Source organism: Saccostrea echinata, unplaced genomic scaffold, assembly GCF_033153115.1.
Source record: "Saccostrea echinata isolate AGI-Se365-2 ecotype Australia unplaced genomic scaffold, CSIRO_AGI_Sech_v1 ptg000002l, whole genome shotgun sequence".
In the NCBI taxonomy this organism is placed as follows: domain Eukaryota; kingdom Metazoa; phylum Mollusca; class Bivalvia; order Ostreida; family Ostreidae; genus Saccostrea; species Saccostrea echinata.
In genome coordinates this window covers 24,455,096-24,480,734 of record NW_026889751.1, presented here as the reverse complement: position 1 = coordinate 24,480,734, position 25,639 = coordinate 24,455,096, and the positions used below count along the sequence as shown (strand labels likewise).

Here is a 25,639-nt window from a genome sequence, read left to right as displayed (position 1 = left end):
TACTTGGCCATTAGCTTGAAATTTGTTTCTTTCCTATAATCAGTGTATTAAATGGAAATTACCATAATCCAGTTTTTGCTTTAATAATTGAAGAACGTCATCCAAGTTCTCCATGTACCATAAAATTTGGTGTTCATGACCTTACTAAAACCCCATACTTCATAATCATAAAGTAAAATGGATTTGACAATTTTTGTTAAATGCATCTAATTTACAATCGATACATAATGTTTGTATATTTTAGGAATGACTCTAATTCTTGGCCAAATTATTCGAGTATAACCTGGTTATACTTGAATAAATTTCGTTGCATTTTATTAGTTCAAATTTGCCGCTCAATAATACAACCATAGTAACGGAAGTGATGGGAAGCGAGAGGAGGTAAAAACTGATACATAGGCCTAGCAGCTTTGTTGTTTGTTTACATGTGGTAAGATCGAATTATTGTTTGAAGTTAAAGGTACATTTATTAAATCTGGAATTTTCTATGAATCCCTAGGACTGGAAATGAGAGGATTTTATGGATACAGATGATTCAGCTGGTTGTCAGGGGGGGGGGGGGGGTGTCCCCATACCAAACCAGGTTATACAGAAATAATTTGTGTTCCTTTTTGGATATTAACCAATCAGAGGCTAGAATACAAAATTAAATTATTTGACAATAACACTATACATGGCTTTGTGGCCTTTTCCCAAAGGTTAAATGATCCATTTTTACAAAAAATGACTCCAAGACATGTATAATTGTCAACAATTTTTCTTTATCATTATCTTCAAACCTAGATGAAAAGTCTACAGTTGATCTACCTATGTAGAACATTTACAAGTGAAATTTGTTAAATAAGTATATCCTGTGTTCTTCATTATGTTTAATAGATAATTTACGCTTTGATAAATTTTGTTGCTCAACTCGAGCTGAAGTGATTATATAGGTCATTCTACAATTCCCTCTGTAACAGTCATGGAAAAATGAGCATGGACATTCCAATAGTACAGATGGAACATAGTCATAGTTCAAAGTAAGTTCATGCAATGGACAATCCAGGAAAGGATCAGTGTGATCTAATTCCTGGGCTTTCTGTACACGGACCAACGTCTGCTTGGTACTAAATTCAAACCCCCCAGTGAAGATACCATGACACGTGTCCTGGAAAGACAAAATCAGAAATGTGTTAATCTCAACTGGTCAAAAAAATTAAAAAAAAAAAAAAACCTTTTAATCAAACACTAAATCATATTTTCATTATGTATGACTCCGTTAGCAAATAATTAGTAGTATATTTTAGAGTCCTTTAAACATAAATATGTTCAATAAATGAAGACACAAAATATCCTTCACAACTTTGCATTGCCAGCAGTGGTTGAACACTATACTTTATCATTTTGCCTTCTCCATATGCAGTACATATCATTCATGTAATAAATTTAACACTGAATTTTATTTTTCAAAACATGAATGAAAAAGTTCCTTCAGGCATAATGTATTAGACCTCTTGACCAGTTAAAATGTTAACACAGAAATGAACAATGTAGCTCTGAAGCAGTTTCATACAGGTATGTGGAAAGATATTTGCAAATGTAAATATTTAAACTTAAGGTTAGAAATACAACTTACGCCATTGCTGTTCTTGTATCTCACCCAGTCACCACTGTTGATGAGATCCAATGACTGTGTTGTTACACTCTGGCTTTTATGATATGTTGCAGTGTTGTCTAATCCTATTTGACAAGAAATCATTGGGTCATCATTCATAACGGAGTATTTCCTAATATGACCATTGGAGTGTCTCTCAAATTTTGAAAGCTCTCCTACTGTTTTTTTGCTGTCTTCTTTTAATCCCAGGAAAGACTTTAAAGATGGCTCCGAAGCAGCTTTTAAAATACATTCTGCAGCTTGTGTCCTGTAAAGAGTTTAGACACTGATAAATATAAACTTTACATGTTTGACGTTTCTGTATATGTACAATGTAAGTGAGAAATTACAAACACTCTTCAAATCAGAATAAGTTTCTACCAAGTGTCATTTTCTTTAAAGTAACCACCAGTGATGACATGAGAACAAAGAATGTGCTGTGCATATTTCGCAGCAGTATCCCGACTGCGGGCTTTTTGATTTTGTAGAAAAATCTGATCCCTAATTCTGCCATGATTTTTTTCAAATGCTTCTTCATCATAAGAAGGTAATGGCCCATGCCTATGGATATCATCAATCTGTTTAAAAAAAAAAAAACATAACAACTAGATACATCCTGTTAGCAAGCTACTTGTGAGTCTTCAATTCTAATTTTGATTACAATAATAAAGATGTTTAATAGAGTGTTGATGCCATCATCCTTAATCTAAACTTTGTCATGTATAAAAATATTATCAGATGGTTTAAAAAAATACCATTTAAAGTAAAACATATATCACTGAAGAATAATTACAGCATGAAGTAGGAGATGAGTCTTGGCTTTCCTAGCAAAGGATGGTAAAAATTCTGTGATCATTCGATGGTACGCTGCAATATTTTCCGTCATGTTCTTGATACTTTGCTCATCTGTTTTCTTCATGTAAAGTTGCTTTTGTATCTGTTGATTTTTAATCAGAAATTTTAATAAACAAAGATGTTTGTAACAAAGTACAAATAATGGTCATTTTAAAAATTTTAACATTCGATAATCTATAGATGTAAGATTCACTTTTACTTACAAGGGCCAAACAGCAGGTAAGCTTGATAAAAATTTGATCCACCTTGGCAAAGAGCAAATTAAAGGGAGCCACTTGCAGCTAAAATATTAAGATGCATAAAGAATTTATATATATGCAAAATTTTTAGTGACATAACAAAACCACTATTAGCATTTACAAGTCATGTAGACTCACCAAAAATTTTGAACATATACTTCAGCTACTGACATTTTCTTGCATGGACTTACATAACTTTTGAAGTTTCTTCCTTGTCGACTTCCAATATGTTGAAAAAACTCAGGTCCTTTGGAAGGTTGAAGTGTTTCTAAATGGCAACCCATTTTCTTAAGTTTCTCTTGATCTACTTGTTCCACAATGTATGTCACAAGATGTTTGGTCAAACCAAGGGGAACAAGATGTAATAATCCCACTGGTATGTCTCTGCATGATAAAGTAGAACATGTGAATGAAATAAACATTCAGAGAGCATTGCTTATGTCTGCAACTGGCACCCCCAGTTTCTTAAAGGAACATTCTTTTATGTTCAAAAAGGTTCAAGAAAATAATAAAAAAGTTATTTGAACAATTGGAGTTCTCCTTACTATCTGTTGATCAATCATTACAAAACTCAAACCTGATCTTTGGTTTTCCATTATAAAGATACACAGCAAATTTTGAATCAATTCTCCAAACAATAAAAAAAAATGTTGGTACAGACTGACCAATAGATAGAAAGACAGCAATTAAGGCTATATATAGTCCCTGTGGTTTCACTGGGGGAGGACTATAGTCCCTCCAATTTCACTGAAAGGGGACTACAGCTCCTCCAGTTTCACTGGAAGGGATTATATATAAACAGGGAATTTATCTATGTGTATGGATATAAAGCAGAAATACAATGTATCATTATACCTCATTATAATTATTCTATACAATGCGTTATCTAATTGGTTCTAGATTATCACGTGACAAGGCCATAAAACTTCATATTTCCCTGTCCTGTCATGATTTTCATCATATTCAACCTCTTCGGAGACCTGGTGCATTTTCCCGCAATAGTAATCGTTCGTTGAACGAAAACTCTCGAGAGTAGTTAAGACGTCACAATAGCCTGGTTCACGTCACAAAATTGATGATGGACTTCTGTAAATTGTTTCAGTAGCTCTACGTTAAAATTGAAAGTGAATTTAAGAGCGGTGCTGAATTTGAAAGTTTTTGTTTATTTTTAAAGTTTTTGCTTGTTTCGGTATAATAAACAATTTATTGCATGAGTGTTTGGGAAACATGAAGATTTATTCTGCCAAGAAATATATTCCCCTCGGGAAATATGATTTTACTTGACTGAATAAATCTTCATGTTTCCCTCACGATCATGCAATATATGTATAATATTAATTATACTCTGGTAAAAGTTAGAATTTAATATGTACCTGTGTGGGTCAATAACATCCCATAAACAATTGAAGTGTTCCTTGACACCTGTTTCTTTGCGTAGCATGGCTTTATCCACTTCTTTAGACCTCAGATATAATCTGTTAATTGTTCGAAGTGTTTCCTTTGGTTTTCTAGAATGTATAACCTGATCAAATGTCCCAGAGGATGACTGAAAAAAAAAGAACTTGGAAATAATTCTTTTCCTTGTAAATAAATCTCAACGAGACTCTTAAGGTTTTTGTTGGAAAACCAGATTTAGATTGAGGAATGAGAAACTGTAATCTCAATTGAAATGATGCAGTGTACAGAGCAGCCTTTTACAGTCAATGATAAGTTAAATAGACTTATCAATCAAGGTCCATGTGCATCAACGTAGTTGGGGGTTGGGGGGGTTATGATTTGAACTTAATTGTGGCCCCACCCTACCCTTGGGGGTCATGATTTGAACAAACTTGAATCTATACTACTTGAGGATATGTCCAATCATGCCTTTGCTGTTCTTGAGAAGATGATTTTTAAAGATTTTTTCCTTTGTGTTCCTATGTAAAACTTTGATCACCTATTGTGCCACCACCCTACCCCTGGGGTCATGATTTGAATAAATTTGAATCTACGCTACTTGAGGATGCCTGCATATAAAAATGACTAATCATATGGCTTTGCTGTTCTGAAGAGGAAAATTTTAAAGATTTTTCCTATGCATTCCTATGTAAAACTTTGATCACCCATTTATCAGTTAATCAATAATCAGTGAGATGTCAGAAATTTGACCTATTAATGACAGATTTATAGTGAATATTTTTGCTAGTTAATATGTTCATATGAGGAAAGATATTTGCAAATATAAATACAATTTATATTGTAACATAACCCACATGAAATGAAATGATTCACATATTTAAGTTGATATTTGACTTGGAAAAATCTTTACTCACAAGGCATCTTGGACAATATTTGTCTGCAGATGCACCAAGATGGTTGCAGCAGTGTGAAAGCATGTTATAATCTGCAACAATAACATCCAGAGGACACTTTATCATACATTCTTCTTGGTTGAGGGCATCAAAAGAAATTACACCATGTCTGAAATGAAAGGGAAGTATTGACAAACACAGTAAATTTTTCTTAGCGTTTTCATTAAACATAGTAAAGATTAGAAATAATTATAACCTTTGACATTGTTTTATATCGGCAATAGCTATTTCCACCAATTTCAGTATTTCTACTTTCTCTGATGCTCCAACAAAATGTACATGTCTTTCTTTGTGCCGTTCATCAACTGGAATTCCTGTAAATATACATCCAAAGAACCTAGGGTATGGATTTTTACTTCTATCCTCTTTTTCTTTATTTTAATCTTGCAGAGATGTATGAATTCCCTGACTATAGATTGCCAATTTCTTATACCTCTACATAAACCAAAATATGAATGAAATGTAGACAAGGTTTATCAAGCAAAGACAGTGTAACATTTATGATATTCCATGGGTTATATAGTTTCAAATTCTTTTTCCCTATTATAATATTCTGACTTTTACAACCAAATCACTCTACAGTAAAACACACTTATAATGAAGTGCCAGGGGACAGACAATTCGTAACAAACGTCCCAGTAATTATATAGTTAAGTTCATAATACTATTCAAAACCAAGGGGAATGAAAATCACTTCACTATAAGCATAAATTCACTTTAAGCAAGTTCACTATAAGCATGTTTTACTCTGCAAGAAATTAAATAACCAGTACCTGATAGTTGCATCTGTATACAATGTAATGCCAGCCATTTCTTTGATCTATGAGTTGACGTGTCATCCAAAAAAAGGTTTACGGGAACAGTCAAAATTGGCATATTCATACTTGAGTACAGATTAAAGTGCTGAAAAATATCATTTTGCTTGTTACATAATAATCCCAAACTCAAACACAGGTTCAACTAACAACATGGAGAAATCTTGTATTAAGCTATTCAAACTTGCATAGAAACCTTTAATATACCATTTATAAAATAAAATATATTCAAACTTAAAATTTATTTACGACATGAATGCAAAAAGGATTTTAAATTATATGCTTCTTACATTCTGGTTGATAGGTCCAGAAACCACCTCTGAACTTTCTTTTGTGTAGTATGATTCATTTTCATAAGTTTTTCTGTGTTTTTAGCTTTGTAACTTTTTACAATGCTTTCTATCACTTGATATAAGAAATGCTCTATTGAGAAAAAAAAATAATAGTCAGAATATTTATAAATCTAAATTTAGGTACTTTTAGTTTAATCTACTGTACAGTAAAGCAATACTTTATTGGTTGAAAAATACATGTATCATCTAAATTAAATTACATAGCTTGCCTACATCTCAGTACAAAGTTCATGCAGAACTTATTACTCAGCTTCACGTCCCATTCAAAATATTTTTATAATCATCATTTTATTGAATTTTTTTTAATTATGAATTTTATAGTACAAAAATAAATTTTAAGGAATGAATTCTAGTTTTTTTCACTTTTGTTATACAAGCATAGCATATTTAAAAAAGTTTGTGCTTTTTTTTTAAAATTACTTTGTAAAAATTCAATTAATATTAAATCAGACTTACTTTTCACTTTGGCAGCATGGAGGTTTTAGTAGCATGGGCTCTACACTTGAAATAACAGCTTCTTTTACATTTTCCTGATAATAAGAACATGGACAATATATTAAATAAAATGTAAATGTGAATGTATTTGCACAAAGAATGTCAAAGTTTTAATTCTCGTTAAGTATGATGTGTTAATTTTCACAGTCTTCGCTTTGATTTTATTTGAAGTTTAGTATGAGACTGTTTACCTTGACATTCTCTATAAAGCTTTCAATAATTCCCATCTGCTTAGTTTCATCTGATTCAAATATGCACACGTCATTTTTAAAAAAAGCTGTGTTTTCATCTGCAGCATAACAGAATTCTAAATCACTTATCCACTTCTCTCCATATGCAGGATGACTTTTTTCTCCTAATGAATCTACTCTGGGATACCTATTATATATACATATTACATTAAGTTGTAGATGTGAAGAATATGTATTGATCAAAATATAGACCTTGACTTTTGGTCATCACAAGAGTGACAACATGCATGAAGTATATTTAAAACAAATGCAAATCAATCACCTTGTTACAGACTTTGTAATTATACTCATTTCACTACATTGGCTAGTTTACTCATTATATATCAAGAAATTTATTTACACTTACCTGATGATTGTTTTGGAAACATTAGGGTGAGCAACTGCCATCTTTACTATTGCTGATGGTTTAATAGCCCACATTGGAGTACTGTCATCATCATGGCTCTATACAAAATATAAAATTATGAGTGATACAAATTCACTGATAGAGAGAGAGAGAGAGAGAGAGACATGTACATCATTAACACTAATTGTCCAGGATAAACAGTGTATTAAAATAGATATCCTCTATTTTTCTATTTCATCATGCAATACTTCAATAACATGAATAAATTGAATATTTACTTTAATTAGGAACTCATTCCAATCAAAGGCATTTCCTTTTGATTGAAGAAAAGGGAGGAACATCCTCTACTCCACACTGTTTTAAGATGAAAACAACAAATTTAACTACTTCATCACTCTGAAAAAGAATAATAAAAAGTGTAAGAATTTGTACAGATATGTGCCAAAAGTGAAGATAATTTTATTTTTTCCTTATATATTTCATTGAAAACAATATTTTGTAAAAATCACTTGAATGACAACATTTCTTGCCAGATTTTTTACCACAAATTTCTTGATAATCCAAGAAATTGTTATATTTGATAAAAACATTATGCTGATCAGAAAAAAAAACATTAGTTTTTATCTGATCAGCATCAATACTTAAAAAATATTGTAATTTAAGCATGTTAAGTGCGACATGAAAATTTAATTCATATACGCACAATGAATTATATAGTCAAAATTGATCTTGAATTTTAGAACTGATGTAAGCATGGTAAGTGATGAACTATCTTTTTCTAAAAACGAAATATGTAATGATCTTTTAGAAAAAGATAACTACACATTTTATGATTGAAGTACTGAAATAAATAATGAAATTAGACAAAAATTGACCATTTGTCAGCGATTAAACTATATGTGGTTTTCAATAAAATATATAGAGGACAAATAAAATTACCTTCACTTTTGGCACAGATCTGTAGATCAATATGAAGCATGCATTATTTTTGGACAAATATATATGTATTTTGAGTTTGAAAATTTTATGCTAGACTTCAGATGTAATATAATGTTTAAAAATATATATCAAGTAGGTCTAATTATGAAAATCTGACTGAACAAAATAATCCAATAATAAATTGGGACTATACATGTTATACATGTATGCTAGCTACTATTCAAATTGCTGGATCAGTCATTAATCATTGTAGAAAATGAGATATTCTGGAGAGAGAGAGAGAGATTTCATTTGTAGTTGAAAATTCTGTAGAACACTATATATATTTTCTTTTTTTTTTTGACTTGGCCTAGACATGGTTTTACTTACCACTGGATGTGTGGTAGAATTCATGAGAACATACAGATAAAAATCTGCTTTGGATAAAAACGGAAACCATTCTGACTTTCGTTCGTGATCAAAATTAGTTTTTTCCTCAGCGGACACATATTGATTACATTTCGATGGCTGGTCATCTCGAAACGTCACATGTTCAGTATAATTTGTCGGCTCATCGAAAACGATGTCTTCTTGAGAATCTTCCGTGGATATTGAAATATTTTCACACGAATCGCTTTTTGCATCGGAATAAAAATGTAAGATATTCTGATGAGATACAGACTGAAGATGTCTAAGATAATTTCCACGGTGACCACTCGAGTAATCACATAAACTGCACAGGTACTTTGCATTTGTTAAATTCGCCGCCATCTTAAATAGCGTAAACAAAACTCCTCGGATATCTCGCAAACAAGTGTTGGATTTATCCGATGAGTTCCGATTTATCTAAAATGTAAACAATGAGAACCGAAAGGTAACACTTTGTAACATCCGGCCAAAAAGTTACAAACTTGGAGTTTTATTGCTTAGCTTTTCTTTTTTTATTCGGTGTTTTCATCAATTTGTGTTAATTTCATTTTACAATCGATCGGAATTTGACCAAATAGTTATTTTTTTAAAAGTTTTCTACAACAAAATGCAGTTTACAAAATTCCCTTCGGTTCTTTGATGACGCAGACGGTGTCGTATGGTATCGTTGCAGGATGGAGGTAGGTTAAAGTTCTATACTCTATCCCCCCTTTTTATTGACTTACATTCACAATAAGTGAAAAAGATACATTTATGATAGATAAATTGATGAGAAAACTGTCTTTTAAACGCCAAAAAAAAAAAAAAACTTTTTAGAGAAGCAAGATTTAAAGTATATTGAAAAGTAATAAGAAATTCAATGCCCTGAAAATTCTCTTGAAAGAAATTGAAACAATTTTTTATTCTTCAATGAATTTGCATGGCCACCAATATTTATTTTAGAATAAATATTTTTGGAAAGACAACACGCTTACATTGACAGTATAAACATATATCAAGTCATGTAATAATTACATTTATCTTTTCAATTTTTTTTTAAAGATTAAATTTAAAATCAATGAATAAGATGATACATACAAAAAGTTAAATATGAAAACTTTTAAAAACTTAAATGCACAGAAATATTGTTCTTCAGTAGTTTAGAGATGTAAAAAAACCAAAAAAAAAAAATAATAATAATAAATAAATAAATAAATACTTGCTAAATCGTTGCTTTTTGTATATTCCCCCCCCCCTTCTTCATCTCTCAGTCTCTGTGTATTCCATATTAAACTTACATTTATAATTCAATTTTAGGAACTCAGTCAAGACTCGCAGATAACACAAGTATCCGAAAGTCAGGATCTTTTCCAAGACTATGGTGCACAGAACGATGATTTAGGGAGAGGACAACAGAATGACTTAAAAGAAATATGCAAGTACATTTTTATAGCATTGTTACAAATTATAAACTAAAAAAAAGTTGAGTCAATAGATATATTTTTATTCTTTGTACGACAGTCACATTTATATAGTTATCATAATTTTCAAACATTAAATTACAGTGAAGGAATTAAAGTCTCTACGATCAGAAGTTGCAGAACTTAAAGAGATGTTATCGAGTACTGTCCAACAGAGACCATTCCATATGGCATCATGTTCATTCAAAGTAATAATACCCCCCCCCCCCCACACACACACACACAAAGTTGGGTTTAATACATTCAGGTGTTAATGCCCATAACAGTTATTTATAATTAAATTATTATGGATAATTCTTAAATTCATTGATATGAATTTAATAGAGAAATTCTAAATATTTTGTGAACATTCCCATCGAATATCTTATCTAAAAGTTCTGTGTTTACAGGAGAAGCTGCATCTATTTCTGAGACATTTGTTTACAAAAAGCATGTGGCTTGATCTCCAGAATGAAGAATACCAGGTGAGAGAAACTACATTTAGACATCTAAATAATTGCATTACAAGAAAATTGAAAGACGATTGTTTAGTACATAAACTAGTAATAATAATATTAATTATAATAATTATTTTCCATTCTATATAAGTCTGAAGTGAAGAAATGCTTACAGAGGGATGGCAGATCCTCGGATATTGATGCATTGAAAAAAGTCAACTCGTTTTCTATGCTGAAATTCACAGAATTCAGAAACCAATTCAGAAGGAGTGTAAGTTTCTATAAATAAAAACTTTATTCCAATGCAATTAGACAAGGGTACATTTTTGTTGTTCTGCATTCCTTACATGCTCCTTATCAGTAAGGAATTGTGAAGCTCTTGGAAAATTAGATATTTAATTATCAGATCGATGATAAAATGGAACTTAATTTTGATCGGTAGATATTGCTGACATACATCAACTATATTTTCACAAATATAACATTCAGTGTTCTCTTTAGAAGATGAAGTTTTCAGTTCACTTTTCTTAAAGAAAAAAATTGAGATATCATTCCTTCATTATAAAAGTACTAGAATTCAACAAAAGGGTTAAAAATTGATTTAAACTGGCATAACTTTAACAATGGGGGTTATCGTGCGTAATAATTAACCTCAAAATTTTTACTTCATTCATACTCTCATATGTATGATACATGTAATGTATAATGATTACAGCTTGTGCAGAAGAGAAAAGTGGACCTCAGAAGTTTGAAATTGGCAGAGTTCTGTAGAGTAGTTTTCAGTCCATTCTGCAGATCAGGGGAGGACATTTGCTCCACTGAGAGACGCCGAAATGCCCTGCTGTTTGTAAGTACATGTATAAAGATAAGTACTGGTATCCTTTACAAAATTTAAATTCTTGTTACTCAAAACTTGTACGTGATTGTCATGTAAAGATTTTGAAATACAAGAATTATTCATCACAGCATCAAAACTCGCATGATGCAGCATTTTTTCCATCTTAAATATTTGGTAAATTTATTGGTATGCATGCAGATTGTTTTATAATACACTAGTTATCTACACAATATAGGCCATTGGTGATTTCCGTTTCATATCAACACTTTCAGAGAACTTTCTTGTATAGACAAAAAATATTTGTCTATACAAACCAGAATCAGACCCAGAACCAGACCCAGCAAGAAAGCCATTTCTGGAATGATTTCAAAACATACATTCAAGAGCACCGCAGCCAAACTGAGGATAAATGGTTAAAGATGGAGGAGCTTGATGGAAGAAGAAGAAACAAGTTCCTCAACAGTCAAGGTTTGGTTTTTCCTGATACAAATAGATATTTATGAGTTACTCTGGAATGTCACAGTACAATTCATTACTTCATATTTTACTGGTATTTCAAAAATAAAGCAAGATTTTATTAAAAATGCATAATTACACAATGCTAATTTCAAAATATATAAATACATTTTTATTGATTTTAGATGCTGCCAACTCTACACTCATTAGTTAATGACAGATGAAAAAATGTAGCAAAAATGTAGAATAATAAATAAGACTTGATAACAATGTTGTGTTCTGTTATCATTTAAATCATTTACACAAAAGATATAATTGTTGAAGGACACACGTCAAACTTGGTGCCCTGCATATTATTAGCAAAAGATGAAGAGATGAAATATTTTAATGGGTAAAAAAAAAAACATTTCCCAGGAAAGAAGAGGAAATAAATGCAACAATGTATTACAATCCAGAAACCGTAGTACGTGGTATAACATATGTTCAACATGTGTATTATGAAACACATGTTCATTCATGGTGATAAAAACATATGTTAAACATATGTTAAACATACGTTTTACATATGTTTTCAAACATATGTTAAGCATATGTTGTTCGTTTTTCATGTTTAACGTATGTTTCAAAACATATGTAAAACGTATGTTTAACATATGTTTAACATACGTTGCAATTTTACCTGTGTAGCAAAGGTTAAACTTTCTCAAATGCAAATCAAATATGTTGGTGCCCAAAGTAAGGTCTTGCCTCAAAGAATAAACCTGTGAAATACGAAAGCCCTAGCAGAAACCATTGAAAAGATAAGGAAAGGGTTAAAAATTTTCAAAAGTGAGTCAAACATCAAGGTTGTGATCAAATGGTTAAAATTAATGGTTTCAAAAGAAAGGTCTTCTCACAAGAAATACACATGTGAAATATGAAAGCCCTAGCATCAACCATTCAAAAGTTATGGGCAAGGTTAAAGTTTTTCGTCAATCTTCTTGATGCACAAGAACATCAACCTAAAAGGTGGGAAAATATATTAGACAGAATCGATATTTCCCAAATTTAATGAACATTGATTAACATTACTACATCCTCAACCTTCTTTCCTTGAGTAAAACACTTCAAATTTGTTTTGAGCCATGATGCGAACAAATAAAAATCTTGCCAGGGTAGTTTTTTTTCACTTTTGTAAGAATATTGCTATTCAACTTGAACATAATATTATCTACACCTCTATTACTTTTCCAGGAATATGGGAACACTTCAACCAAATGTTTCCCTCAGTACATGTACATGGCTGTGCCCCCTCCATAATTTTGCCGATATATAGATTACTATAGAAAACATAGCTACTATATGTTTGTGCCCCTTCAATAAAAGCGTGTGATGACCTTTTTGTGTTTGTCAAGGAATTTTTGGTAGTCGATAGTGCCCCCCCCCCCACTGAAAATGTACGGCTGTGCCCCCCCCCCCCCCCCCCCGCCAACTGAAATTGCTTCCTACGGGCCTGTCATACGTAGGTGATTGTTCTGTTCAAGCATCAAGCAGATGTAGATTGCCAGAATTCCATGTTCTATACATGATTCATTTTTCTATTCTTCTTTCTATCTTCAACCAGTTTTGATAATTCTGAATTTTCAGATACTTGCCAAATTCTGAAGTCAAGAAGGTTGAAATAATCAGTCCAAAGAATCGAGCCACAGTTCTTATTTTATTTTGATCTTTAGTTATGAAACACTATAAAGCAATTCAGATTTAAAATAATGTCTTTCTTCTCCTCAGTCAATTCAAATACATGTAATCATTCTGCATGAATCTATAATGCAATAATGGTTCCCAATAATGTCCTACTTTTTTGTTTTGGTATATTATTGGCCTTTCATAAACCACAACAGCTACAGTATTGTCTCAAGATTCCTCGTGATATTCACATTTATTCTGCACTTAAAAGGTAAAATATCACATGAATGTATGTATGTAAGATCTAAGGTACTAGCGTAACCTTTTTTTCTGACTGAGCGTTGCAAAACTGGTTTGAGAACTTTTCTGAATACTCTAGGTGCTGATAACAAATCGAATGGTTAGCAGGTATATTGAAGTATTTTTCCTTTCTACTATAACTAAATCTCAGATTCAGATTTAAAAAATTGGCAATACTCTAATTGTTTTTGTTTAATTGAATGATTTTCCTGTCTTATGCCAATTGAAATACATTAAAATATTTTTCTTGACCAAGTTTGCTATACATATTCAGAGATATCCATCTTGAAATGATAAAGTATTACAAATTCATTTTTAGATTTTTCGAACGTAGAATTTCTCTATATTTTTTTCAATTTTCCTTGGCCCAACAGTAAAAGGTAATAAGATTTTATTTTGTTTAGGGTTCCTTGTACTAAAACTCCCATTTTTAGCGAAGTCTGAATTTTTTAAAACATTTATTTCAGATTCTACTTAAACAAGTGAAAACGGAATTTATATCCCAAGCTAAAGGAATAATAAGTAGCTGATCACCGTGGAATAGCTGAACTTCACCGTGGAATAGCTGAACTTCACCGTGGAAGACCTAACATGCTTGTGACATTGTCTTTTGACTCATTTATAAAGGTCGTGTTTTTGATTTAAATAGTATTGCGGTGAATCTGGAAAACATATCATACCAAATATGAACTTCTGACCTCTACTCTTCACCTTTTTGGACTCAAAATTATTAGGAACTTTTTGAGATTAAAAGAGTCATCAACCTAATTTTCAATGTTAAAGCTTAACTAAAATTATCACCTGTAGACCATTTTAGGCAATATAATGAATTTATGATGTCATCCGGATACTGGAATATAAAGAAAGAGATACAATGTACTAGATAGACCCAAAGTACAATAACAATGCTTTAACACCATTCCCCTCAACCCCCGCTTTTCAGTTCATTAACATAATCTTCAATTTGTAATGTGTTTATTACTTGATTAACCTGTTCTCTCAAAGAAACTGAGAGTAGTATTTTCGTTGCTTTGTCTGCACATTTTCTGCCACACTTTGACATGCTGAATTCTTACTTACAAAACACACAAGTTGTATATGCCACAAGTAGTAAAATCTAATGAAAATAAACCGTTTATAATGATTAGAGATATAATGAAGCATATTTTTTATTTGCTAATTTCTTTTGGAGGTTCGCTAGATTCGTGTTTTAATATACAAGTTGTCAAGACAATGTATTTTTCTGTATATATGAATAAAGTCGTCCATGTTTTCCATCATGGTTCTTTGAAATGTTGCAGCTGTATATGGTACATGTAACAGTTGTTTTGGTTTTAGTACTATATATAAACTCTAATGAATGTCTTGCTGCACGTGTAAGTCTTGCTACAGCTCGAATATTCAATTTAAGCTCGCAGTACTAGTGTTGTAGATTAGGATTTCCCCCATAGTCAGCCCCCCCCCCCCCCCGAATCTGTACTATAGAGTAGGACTTCCTCCTGAGGGGAAATCTCACACTAGAGCCAAATCCCCCCCCCCCTTCTGTCTTTCTCAGAGTAGGATTTCCCCTATTTTATCAATGCTAGAATCAGATCGACAATATTTTGGCTAAAAGTTTATATGAGACAACTGATTTTTAAATGAAAATATGAGTGTTTTCGACCCAAGAATTGTTCAAATGAAAAAGGTGAATGTAAAGAACAGTGAACGATCTCAAATAAATCTAGAAACAATGCAAATCTTTGAACAAGGCATTAAATACGGACCCCCGGAAATTCCAGAGGATAGGATCAGGTGCCCATAGGAGGAGTAAGCATATCCTGTCGACCGGTCACACCCACCTTGAGCCCAATGTATTGATCAGGTAGACGGAATATTCTGTAGTCAAATTAAGTATAAAAACAAAGGCCTAGCAATTGGTATGAAACACGTCAGCCAAATACGACCCAGTGATAGGCTATATTTGCTAACAAGGCCATTATATCGACCATAGAATTTACGAAATGTTGACTTTATACGAGGTTGTTGAAATCACTGTAACATCAACTTATCTGTCCGTAGTCTGCCTCGTTTTAAAAATTAATCGTTTCAGAGCATGCACTTGAATATCGAATAAGTTGGGAGACGAAAACACCATATGCAGGTGATAACGGAATATTACTACATAAATAAGGAAAGTTGAAGATGGAAACGCTACTGTAACAAGCATCTCGTTTGTCATACAATTTAAGTTGTTAATTGGCCCTTATTGTCTACAGTCAGTAAAACACCCAAATATAAAACAGATGTGTCAGACTTTGTGGTATCTTTTATTTCGAGTTCACTTAGATATATCGAGTCGACATATGAATAGAAGTAACTATTGTTAATTGATAAATCGACATATCTGAATGTGGAGTTTAAGGCCACAACAAGTGTTTGTTTTTTTTTCTTTTCATGTAAAAGTTTTTTGAATAAATTCTACTTCTTAGAAATATAAAAACAGTGTGGCTAATAAAGGAGGACAATTAGTGCCTATCGGATCTCCAACAGTTAATTGTTGGAGACCTGGTCTCCGAAGACTACATAGATGATGTCAATGAGGAACTCATCAAGCATCCTTTTTTTAATTAACTTCAGAGTAATTATGTATAAAATCAGAGTGATTTTAACAAAGTAATTTTGATGACCAATCACAAGATATGAAAATTTCCGAGTTCCATTTTTATTGAAGAAGCAGTTGTCTTTGATATCAAAAAAGCATAGATTTTAATTTATCGTGAGGAATGGTTGTATAAAGTGTAGAAAATTCGTACGCTTCAATGTTACAGACTTCTGAAAAAATGGTGATTTTAAATTTTCTAAAAGTTCTTTGGCTTTTTTTTTTTTTTTTTTTTTTGAGAATCAACATCTGATATACACCACTTTTAGAACATTATGGCAGTTTATGTTTTTGTGAGGAGTGAAGATAGAGGCTTGGTAGTGTATTGCTGGACCTGGCGACGTACATGTATCTTTGCTTGTGAGGATTTTTATGAAGTTTACGAATCCAATATAGGTAGCTTTAATCGCTATAATATCTATAATTCCTACAATTGCTAAAATCGTGACTATCGGAAACTATCTATAGATTGCTGCTTTTTACAAAGAGAGTGTGAGAAAAATCTAAAACTGTATTATTCTTTCCAAATGCTATTTTGTGAGTATTTGCAAAAATCAATAATAAAAAAAAAATAACACAAGAACATTGCTCCTGCAAGCCATAGCAAAAATATGTCCCCTCGATCCCATCTGAGTAAGATTGGATTTGAAAGCAGAGTGCAAAAAATCTCTGAAAATTTTGAAAAATTTCAAATTTTTAGAAATTGACTCATTTTTAATTCCATGGCTAGAAACTCTAAGAGACAATTATGCATTTATATTACGTGCAAGTATTTTGAAAAACTTTTGGATAAAAAAATCTATTTAAAAGAAACTTCCTCCTATATGTTTCCATGGCTACAGTTAAAAAATTGTCCAACCGATTACATTGTACCATTATTTTTTGCTGAAACCAGTTTGACCATATAAAAAGAAAAATACTTATATTCTTCAAAAGAATCGGTTGGGCAGTTATTGAGAAAAGTGAGATTTAAAATTTTCATTTTCATACTTCGTATGTTTCAATGGAACTGGTCGCCATTTTGAAAATTTTAAATGTTGAATGCGCAACTAGACTTTTTGATTATACGTGTAATTATTTTTAAGTTTTATTAAGATTGCCTACTGCAAGATCACTTGTGGGAAAATTATAGAGGGGACGGTTTAATAATGCGTCCCCCATATATAAGTATGGGCATGATATTTTATAGGGAGGAAATCGCACTCTATAACTATTATACAAAGTAGGATTTCCCCTCGAAAAATTAAATCTGGTGCGGAATTTTAAATTATTTCAAAATAGAAAACTTATCTATAATAATAAAAATGCACACAATTTCAAGCATACCGGGGGGGGGGGGGGATAAAATTTGACAGAAATGGTCTTTTAACTTGACAATTTCATGAAGAAATGAAGTTCATTTAACCCAGTAGAAGTTATCTCTCTTATCAGAGGGTCAATGAACCTTAAAAATTTTGCATGGAATTCTATTGAAAATTAAAGGTAGATTGATGTTTTTTTTTAACGTGAATATCATAACGGTTCTTCAAATAAATAAAGCAATTTGAATAAGTTTCATTTTTTTCAGCTTTTTTCTCTTTACTAGGTTTCAAAGTCGCAGATGTTTCACTTTTATTACCATCAATTTCTTCTGTCTGTCTGATCCAGGTTTTTGCAAAGGTTACATACAATGAGGATCATGTTGTCAGTGTTAATCTTGTTGGTCTTACCGAACAAGATGTCGTTTACGATGGTTTTTGCCTGTTACTCCGATCGTTACAAGTTTTTATTTATTTATTTTTGTTTTATTCTTTATTTAATGAAAATTCACGCTGATCAGCCTCTGTGTTTTGATCTGAAGACCTGGACGTCAAACACGAAAATTCAAGTGACATTTAGAAAAAAAAAAATAATTATGGTGAAAATTATCTGTATAAAGTTAAGGCCTATTAAAAGAAAGATCAAGCAGAAACAAATTTAGGGCAAATGATAAAATTAGATCTAAGGGCAATGACCAAGTCTCGCCCCATGGCCAAAAATGACTTTGCCTCAGTTTGAGCAATAAGGGCAATCCAAATTGGCGATAACACATGTGGGAGGAATTGGATTTATTTATACCTAAAATATAAAGTATAATATAAAGTTAAAAAGTTAAATTCTTTTCCGAACCATGAAGCTCATAAGGTCAGTGCTTATACCAAGATTCTGTGATGCAAAGCTGATGAGAATCATTGACTTCCTCTGGAAAAGAACACCAGTCCATTGCAGGTCATGATCAACACCCAATGTAAGCCGGTACCCAATGCGGCTGGGTGGATTGAGACAATGCAGAGGAAGTGTCTTACAACATCAAGTGACCACAATGGGGCTTGAACCAGCCACCTTTTGGTTACTGGTGGCCAAACACCTATGACCACTGAGCCATGTGCACTGAATTATAGTCTTAGTACATGCATATGTATATTTGAACAACCCTTTGCTATATGTAATTTACCTACTACAGACTCTGGGGAATTAAATGAATCAAATGAATGTATCAATTTGTCATTACTGGTTAACATGTATTTTAAATACATTTCAAATACAAACGGTGTCTTGTCTAATATGTTCAAGACCTTTCAGGACCAGATGCCTATCTGGCGAAACACCTATGATCACTTGTTTAGAAAAAGAAGTTAATCTTATAAGGTAACTATAAACTTTCCGGGGTTTAACTGTCTAAGGCTTCAGATTAAAGGAGATTTTTTTTTACGAAAGTGAAACCAATGTGTAGTAATTCCCTGGATAGGTCAGGAAAAAAATCAAGAGGCAAACAATAAAACAGCAAAAGATACTTCAAATTTCAATACTAACTTAATTAATAACGTAATGAATATACTATAAATGAATGGATGAGAAAACAACACTTGTTGTCAGGTTGGATATCACGTTATAGTATCTTCGTACAATTTAATCAATTTTGGTCGTATGTTCGAACTTACGCAAAAAGATTTATAAATATGTTAATTACCATTAATTCCCTAGTAATAGTTATGATAAAGTTGTTCAGCGGACATTCTGTGCAATCAAATGGATAGTACTAGTCCTTCGCGCCTTTTATATATGGTATACTACTGGCCATGCGCACTGAGCTTAACCTGACCAAACGGAAAGTATAAACCAAATTTGCAGTCGGCCTTTTGATCTCAAAATCAGTAGGGATCTTCCTTAAGTCTTAATGACTAAAGGTATAAAATATCGTTGTAAAATCTCAAAGAAAAGTAAAGTTATAACTATCTTATGCAAAATATGATTTTTTACCTTCACCTTGCTTTAATTTGACTTCAAAATCAGTAGGGGTCTTCTTTAAGTTATAAGGAGTTTTAATATAAAATCTAATTGAAAAGGCTTAAGAAAAAAAAAACTTATTATCTAGAAACTATTTTTGCAACGTTTGAATTAGATATTCTGACCTTGACCTTTTGACCTCAAAATCAATATGAGTCTCACTTAAGTCAATGAAAAATATGATACAAAATGTTATTGCAAAAGCTCAATAAAAAAACTTAGGTTTTCATCTGAAAACCATTTGTTTGCAATGTATGAATTTCTGTTCTTGACCTTTGACATTTTACCTCAGAATCAAGGAGTCTGTTTTAGACTAGACTGAGGTAGTTATAAAATTTCATTGAAAAAGCTCGAAGGCTTTGGTCCGGAAACGGAAGTGTTACACAGACAGACGGACCTACGGATAGATGTTTGGACGGACAAATCCCCTACATTCAGTGAAAGCGGGAGACAAAATGACATTCGAGGACGAATTCAGTTACTCACTCCCACTCCCTTTATCTCCAACGAAACATGGCTGAAATATTGCCGACTCGGCATTAATTATATAAACAATAAACAACCAACCCACTCCCCTTATTAATTAAACCCTTTCGCTCGATAACATATTATTGTTAGAGAGCATAAAAATTGTAAAGTTATACCATACTTTATGTATAAACCTTTATAATAACTCTGCGATACGAGATTTAAGTTTTATAGTTAAACGTATGGCAAATCAAGATACTTTTTCCTGTAAAATTGATTTTAAAAGTTATAATGACAAAAAATTGTGCATGGAATGTACATGTGTATCAGTACAATTATTTATCAAAAGCACCCAGTTAAATTAAAGACTCAGTTAAAAACTATATAAACAAGAGGCCCAGGGGCCACATCGCTCACCTGAGCACTATGGCTAGGAAAAAGCAGAAATCACTTCAATCTTGAAAGGTTGAAAAGTTTAAATATAAAAGTGGTTGGGGGGGGGGGTGTCATGAATTGAACAAATTTGAATCTACATTATCTGAGGATGCTTCCATTTAAATATGACCAATCATGGCTTTGCTGTGCTTGAGTAGAAGATTTTTAAAGATTTAACCTATGTATTCCTATGTAAAACTTTGATCACCCATTGTGGCCCCACCCGACCCCCAGGGGTCATGTTTGAACAAACTTGAATGTACACTATCTAAGAATACTTCCATATAAATATGACCAAACATGGCTTTGCTATTCTTAACAAATAGTTTTTTTTAAAGATTTTTACTATGTGTTCCAATGTAAAACTTTGATCGCCCATTGTGGCCTCACCCGACCCCCGGGGGTCATGATTCGAACAAATTTGTATGTACACTATCTGAGGATGCTACCATATAAATATAACCAATCATGGCTTTGCTATTCTTAACAAATAGTTTTTTCTAAAGATTTTTACTATGTGTTCCTATGTAAAACTTTGATCGCCCATTGTGGCCCCACCCGACCCCCGGGGGTCATGAGTTGAATAAATTTGAATGTACACTATCTAAGGATGCTTCAATGTAAATATGACCAATCATGGCTTTGCTGTTCTTGAGAAGAAGATTTTTAAAGATTTTTCCTATATATTCCTATGTAAAACTTTGATCACCCATTGTGGCCCCGCCCTACCCCCGGGGGTCATGATTTGAACAAACTTGAATCTACACTACCTGAGGATGCTTCCAAGTAAATATGACCAATCATGGCTTTGCTGTTCTTGAGAAGAAGATTTTTGAAGATTTTTCCTATATATTCCTATGTTAAACTTTGATCGCCCATTGTGGCCCCACCCGACCCCCGGGGGTCATGATTTGAAGAAACTTGAATCTACACTATCTGAGGATGCTACCATATAAATATGACCAATTATGGCTTTGCTGTTCTTGAGAAGAAGATTTTTAAAGATTTTTCCTGTATATTTCCTATGTAAAACTTTGATCGCCCATTGCGGCCCCACCCTAGCCCCGGGGGTCATGATTTGAACAAATTTAAATTTACACTACCTGAGGATGCTTCCACATAAGTTTCATGTTTTCAAGCACAGTGGTTCTTGAGAAGAAGATTTTTTAATTATGCCATTAATTTTTCACGAATTCTTAATTATCTCCCCTTGGAAGAAAGCGTGGCCCTTCATTTGAACAAACTTGAATCCCCTTTACCCAAGGATACTTTGTGGCAAGTTTGGTTGAAATTGGCCCAGTGGTTCTTGAGAAGAAGTCGAAAATGTGAAAAGTTTACAGACGGACAGACAGACGGACAGACGGACAGACGGACTACAGACAAAATGTGATCAGAAAAGCTCACTTGAGCCTTCGGCTCAGGTGAGCTAAAAACTGAAGTAATTTTCTCTAAGGGTTTTGACTTCGTCTGCCAAATGGCAATCCAATTCAAGAAAAGGTCTTGAATCGGTTAAAGGTTACATTGAGAGGCGTTAATTGAAGACTAGCTATTATCCTGTACAAGATTGATTAATTAGACTCTATTTTTTCAGTTCGTCTTTATATTCCTATATCCTCCATTTCGATTCTTCAGAAAAGTACAGAGATTCCTTGTCGCATGGATGTCTCTGGTATAAGTCTCAAAGTATGAATTCGTTCAAGTGAAAGAGATTCTCTTAGATTACTTGTTTAATCTGTAGAAAATAAGAATGAAACCAGTTTAATCAAATTCATCAATGAATATGGTTAAGGCATGCGTTCATAGTATATCAGTGCTAAAAAAAATTGGAACATATACCGTACATCTTCGCCGAACAACTATACCGAAAAGTGCTTGGTATCACCATTAAGGTGATAAAATTTCCAATATGGATTTCACATCTTACAATTTTCCCCACCTCTTTAGTATCAAGATACCTTACAAGCCCGTAGGAAGCAATTTCACTTGGGGGGGGGGGGGCACAGCCATACATTTTTCAGTTGACAGTTGAGGGGGCACTACCAAAAATTTCCTGACAAGCAAAAAAAAAAAAAAAAAAAAAAAAAAAAAAGGTCATCAGACGTTTTTATTGAGGGGGCACAAGCATATAGTATCTATGTTTACTATAGTAATCTATATATCGGCAAAATTATTGGGGGGGGGCACGCCCCCCCCGTGCCCCCCCCCCCCCGGTTCCTACGGCCATGCCTTAGATTGATCTACTCTTCGATGCGTATGTAACCTTATATTGAAAATTAAGATAAATTAACTCAAATACGATAAATATAGCTCAAATAAAACAAATGAAATGGTAGGAAAATATTTTGGATTATTAACAAATGTGATACAGGGGAAGGGAAGAGAAATGGATTGATTGCTAAAACATTGACAATGAAATCTTAGAATCTGAGAAAACAGTAAGTGTTATAAAAGTTTGTTTGGAGCTCACCAGCGGGGGAAAAAGGATTGGAGAAAATCAGATTTTCTTCTCTTCTCCTCATCGCCTTCCTTATAGTACGCACCTGTGAAATATTATAATACTCAATCCTCGATTAATGAGGGATATTTTCACACAAAATTCTATTTTCCATATGTTTGATCGCCATAAATCGCTGTATTAGATTGAGATTCGTCTGTTTATTTAGATGAGCGTCGTTTGAACTTCGGGCTCATTTATCATATTTTATTACAATAATGCTGGCATTATGTTCCCTGTGCTTTAATGTGTTTATCATAAGCAAATAATTGAAGATCTTTAATACTCTTCAGCTTGTCTATTCTCATATTTTTTTTTTCTATTACAAAACCAATCCATCACGGTACACCATGCACGGTACCGTTGTTAATTGCGGAAGATTGAGAAAAACAATAAATTTGTTCCGTATTCTTTCCAATTACCTGTGTAACCCGCAGATTCATTCCCACAAAGACTAGATTTACAAATACACTAACAGTCAGTTGTATTTTAAAGGGATTATTTTGATTGAAATATGTACCTAAAGCAGGACAATTCATTACACATATTACTATATGGAATGAATATGCATGTACTTTCTGCTTGGAATCAATTTTAATATTTTAATAATAAATTAAACAAGAAATCTTGACCATTTGCTAAAAGATTGTCTGCATATACAATTTATGTACTTCCGATTTTTTTAAAATAGATTAAAGTTTTCTAATATGTAACGTACTAGTATTTTCAAACTAAGCCCCATCGTAGGACTTTTTACTCCTGGACGCGAAGCAGTCAAAGTGATGGCATGATTATAATGAGCAGTGAGCAGTTATCCGAAATTGTGATTTTCATGACCTCTGACATTTAAGCCCTAAGATGGGGCTTGGTTTACAAATTTGAATAGTTTCACCTGTGGTAGACTCATGGACATTTATCAGACAAACCGTTTCAATGATCATAATGAACTCGTACCAAAATTGTGAAATTCATGTCCCCTCGGTCCATGTTTTAGCCAATGAGGGGGGGGGGGTGGGGGGGGTGGGTTAAAATTCCTTGATTTGAGGACTTATGTAAGGGTAAAGTTGGTCATATATTGAAAAAATATAAATATACATTTGAAAATCTCTCTCTCCTCCATTTGATGGACGAGTTGTTTGCATGATTTTGATTAACACTTAGCAGCCTTCTATCAAAATTTGTAAAATTCATGACCTTTTAAAGCTTTTCTGAATCAATAGTTTTAGAACTTAATTAATGCATTTAATTCCCTGGCGTTGACCATTCTCAGACAATGACTATAAGGGGCGAGGAGAATCATGTGTTCTGCCTCTTTATAGAACGTATTTTACTGATGTTTGCTCTTGTGTAGCTAAGGTAACAAAAACAATGTAAATATCGTATCAATCTGCCTTTAAGGTATCACACCGGTAATTGTTTTCACTATGTAACTCTATATAGAATAAAAAATCATTAAAAATCAGGTATTCGAATTCATGAAAAAATATTTAGCAGGAAGTGTTAAACGTTACCAGTCACATCAGCTGACACCAAAAAATAGGGTACCTACACGGCATTTTCTGATTTTTTCCATCCGCAAACAGGAATACCCTCAAAACCACGTGTATTCAATGTGTTTATAAACATCCTGTGTGCACCCCAGAAAGTGGCCTCCTATGCCCCGAAAGAAATAGTTCCTGTCAAAAACCTTTAATATTTTACAAAGTACATAAAATATCCTAAGCACAGATACATATAATGTAAAAATAGAATAAGGGAAATTAAAAAATTTCTCACAATAAAAAAAATATTTCTTTATTAATTGATTAAGTTCATTTTGATTGGTCAATTACCGGTGTGATACCTTGAACTAATTTTTCATTGCATGATAAAGTGAAACTAGAGTATTCCTGGGAATGCACGTGTCGCCTTTATACATGTAGCAGCATTAAAGACAAACAAATCTAAAAGGTGGAATTTTTTAAAGCTCATATTAACTCTAGTTCAAGGAAAGGGAAAAACACGGCTGTGTTAGATAATATAAAAGTTACTATCAATAGAAATTAAAGTTAGAATGAATAATAAAATTGAATTTATCAAAAACAGTTATTTCTTCATTGATTCATATGAGTTTATTTTGAAAATCTCCCAGATGCACGAAATTTACAGACAAACTACGGAGCAAACTGGAATATCACACGGCTTTTTTCGTCAAGTCATGAACATCAATCGGCTTTTTCCATCAAAGTCGATAAAAACGAAGTTGAATCTCGGTTGACGGAAAAGGCCGTATGATGTTCCGATTGTTCACAGAATGCATTTAAATTTCAGTTTGTGTGGTTAATGTAATTAATACACTTTGAAAGTGTCATGAGGTTATAAGCATATACATTCATGAATGCTAGTTATCAAAGCTCCACCTCTTAAAATTCATGGCATGACAGTTCGGAGAATTCTTGAAAAATAAATCATTGG

The 25,639-nt window shown here is 32.7% G+C and overlaps 1 protein-coding gene and 1 pseudogene across 1 annotated transcript; one reads left to right on the top strand and one right to left on the bottom strand.

The window, feature by feature from the left end:
• Positions 1 to 806: 806 nt before the first annotated feature.
• Positions 807 to 9,027, bottom strand: LOC133201817 (uncharacterized; annotated as a pseudogene).
• Positions 9,028 to 10,235: 1,208 nt separating this feature from the next.
• LOC133201805 (uncharacterized) lies at positions 10,236 to 12,146 on the top strand. Its single transcript, XM_061337611.1, has 6 exons — positions 10,236 to 10,333; positions 10,535 to 10,609; positions 10,734 to 10,853; positions 11,298 to 11,429; positions 11,693 to 11,888; positions 12,062 to 12,146. The coding sequence occupies exons 1-6, from the start codon at positions 10,277 to 10,279 to the stop codon at positions 12,088 to 12,090; spliced, it is 609 nt and encodes a 202-aa protein (XP_061193595.1). The 5' UTR covers positions 10,236 to 10,276; the 3' UTR covers positions 12,091 to 12,146.
• The last annotated feature ends 13,493 nt before the right edge of the window (positions 12,147 to 25,639 follow it).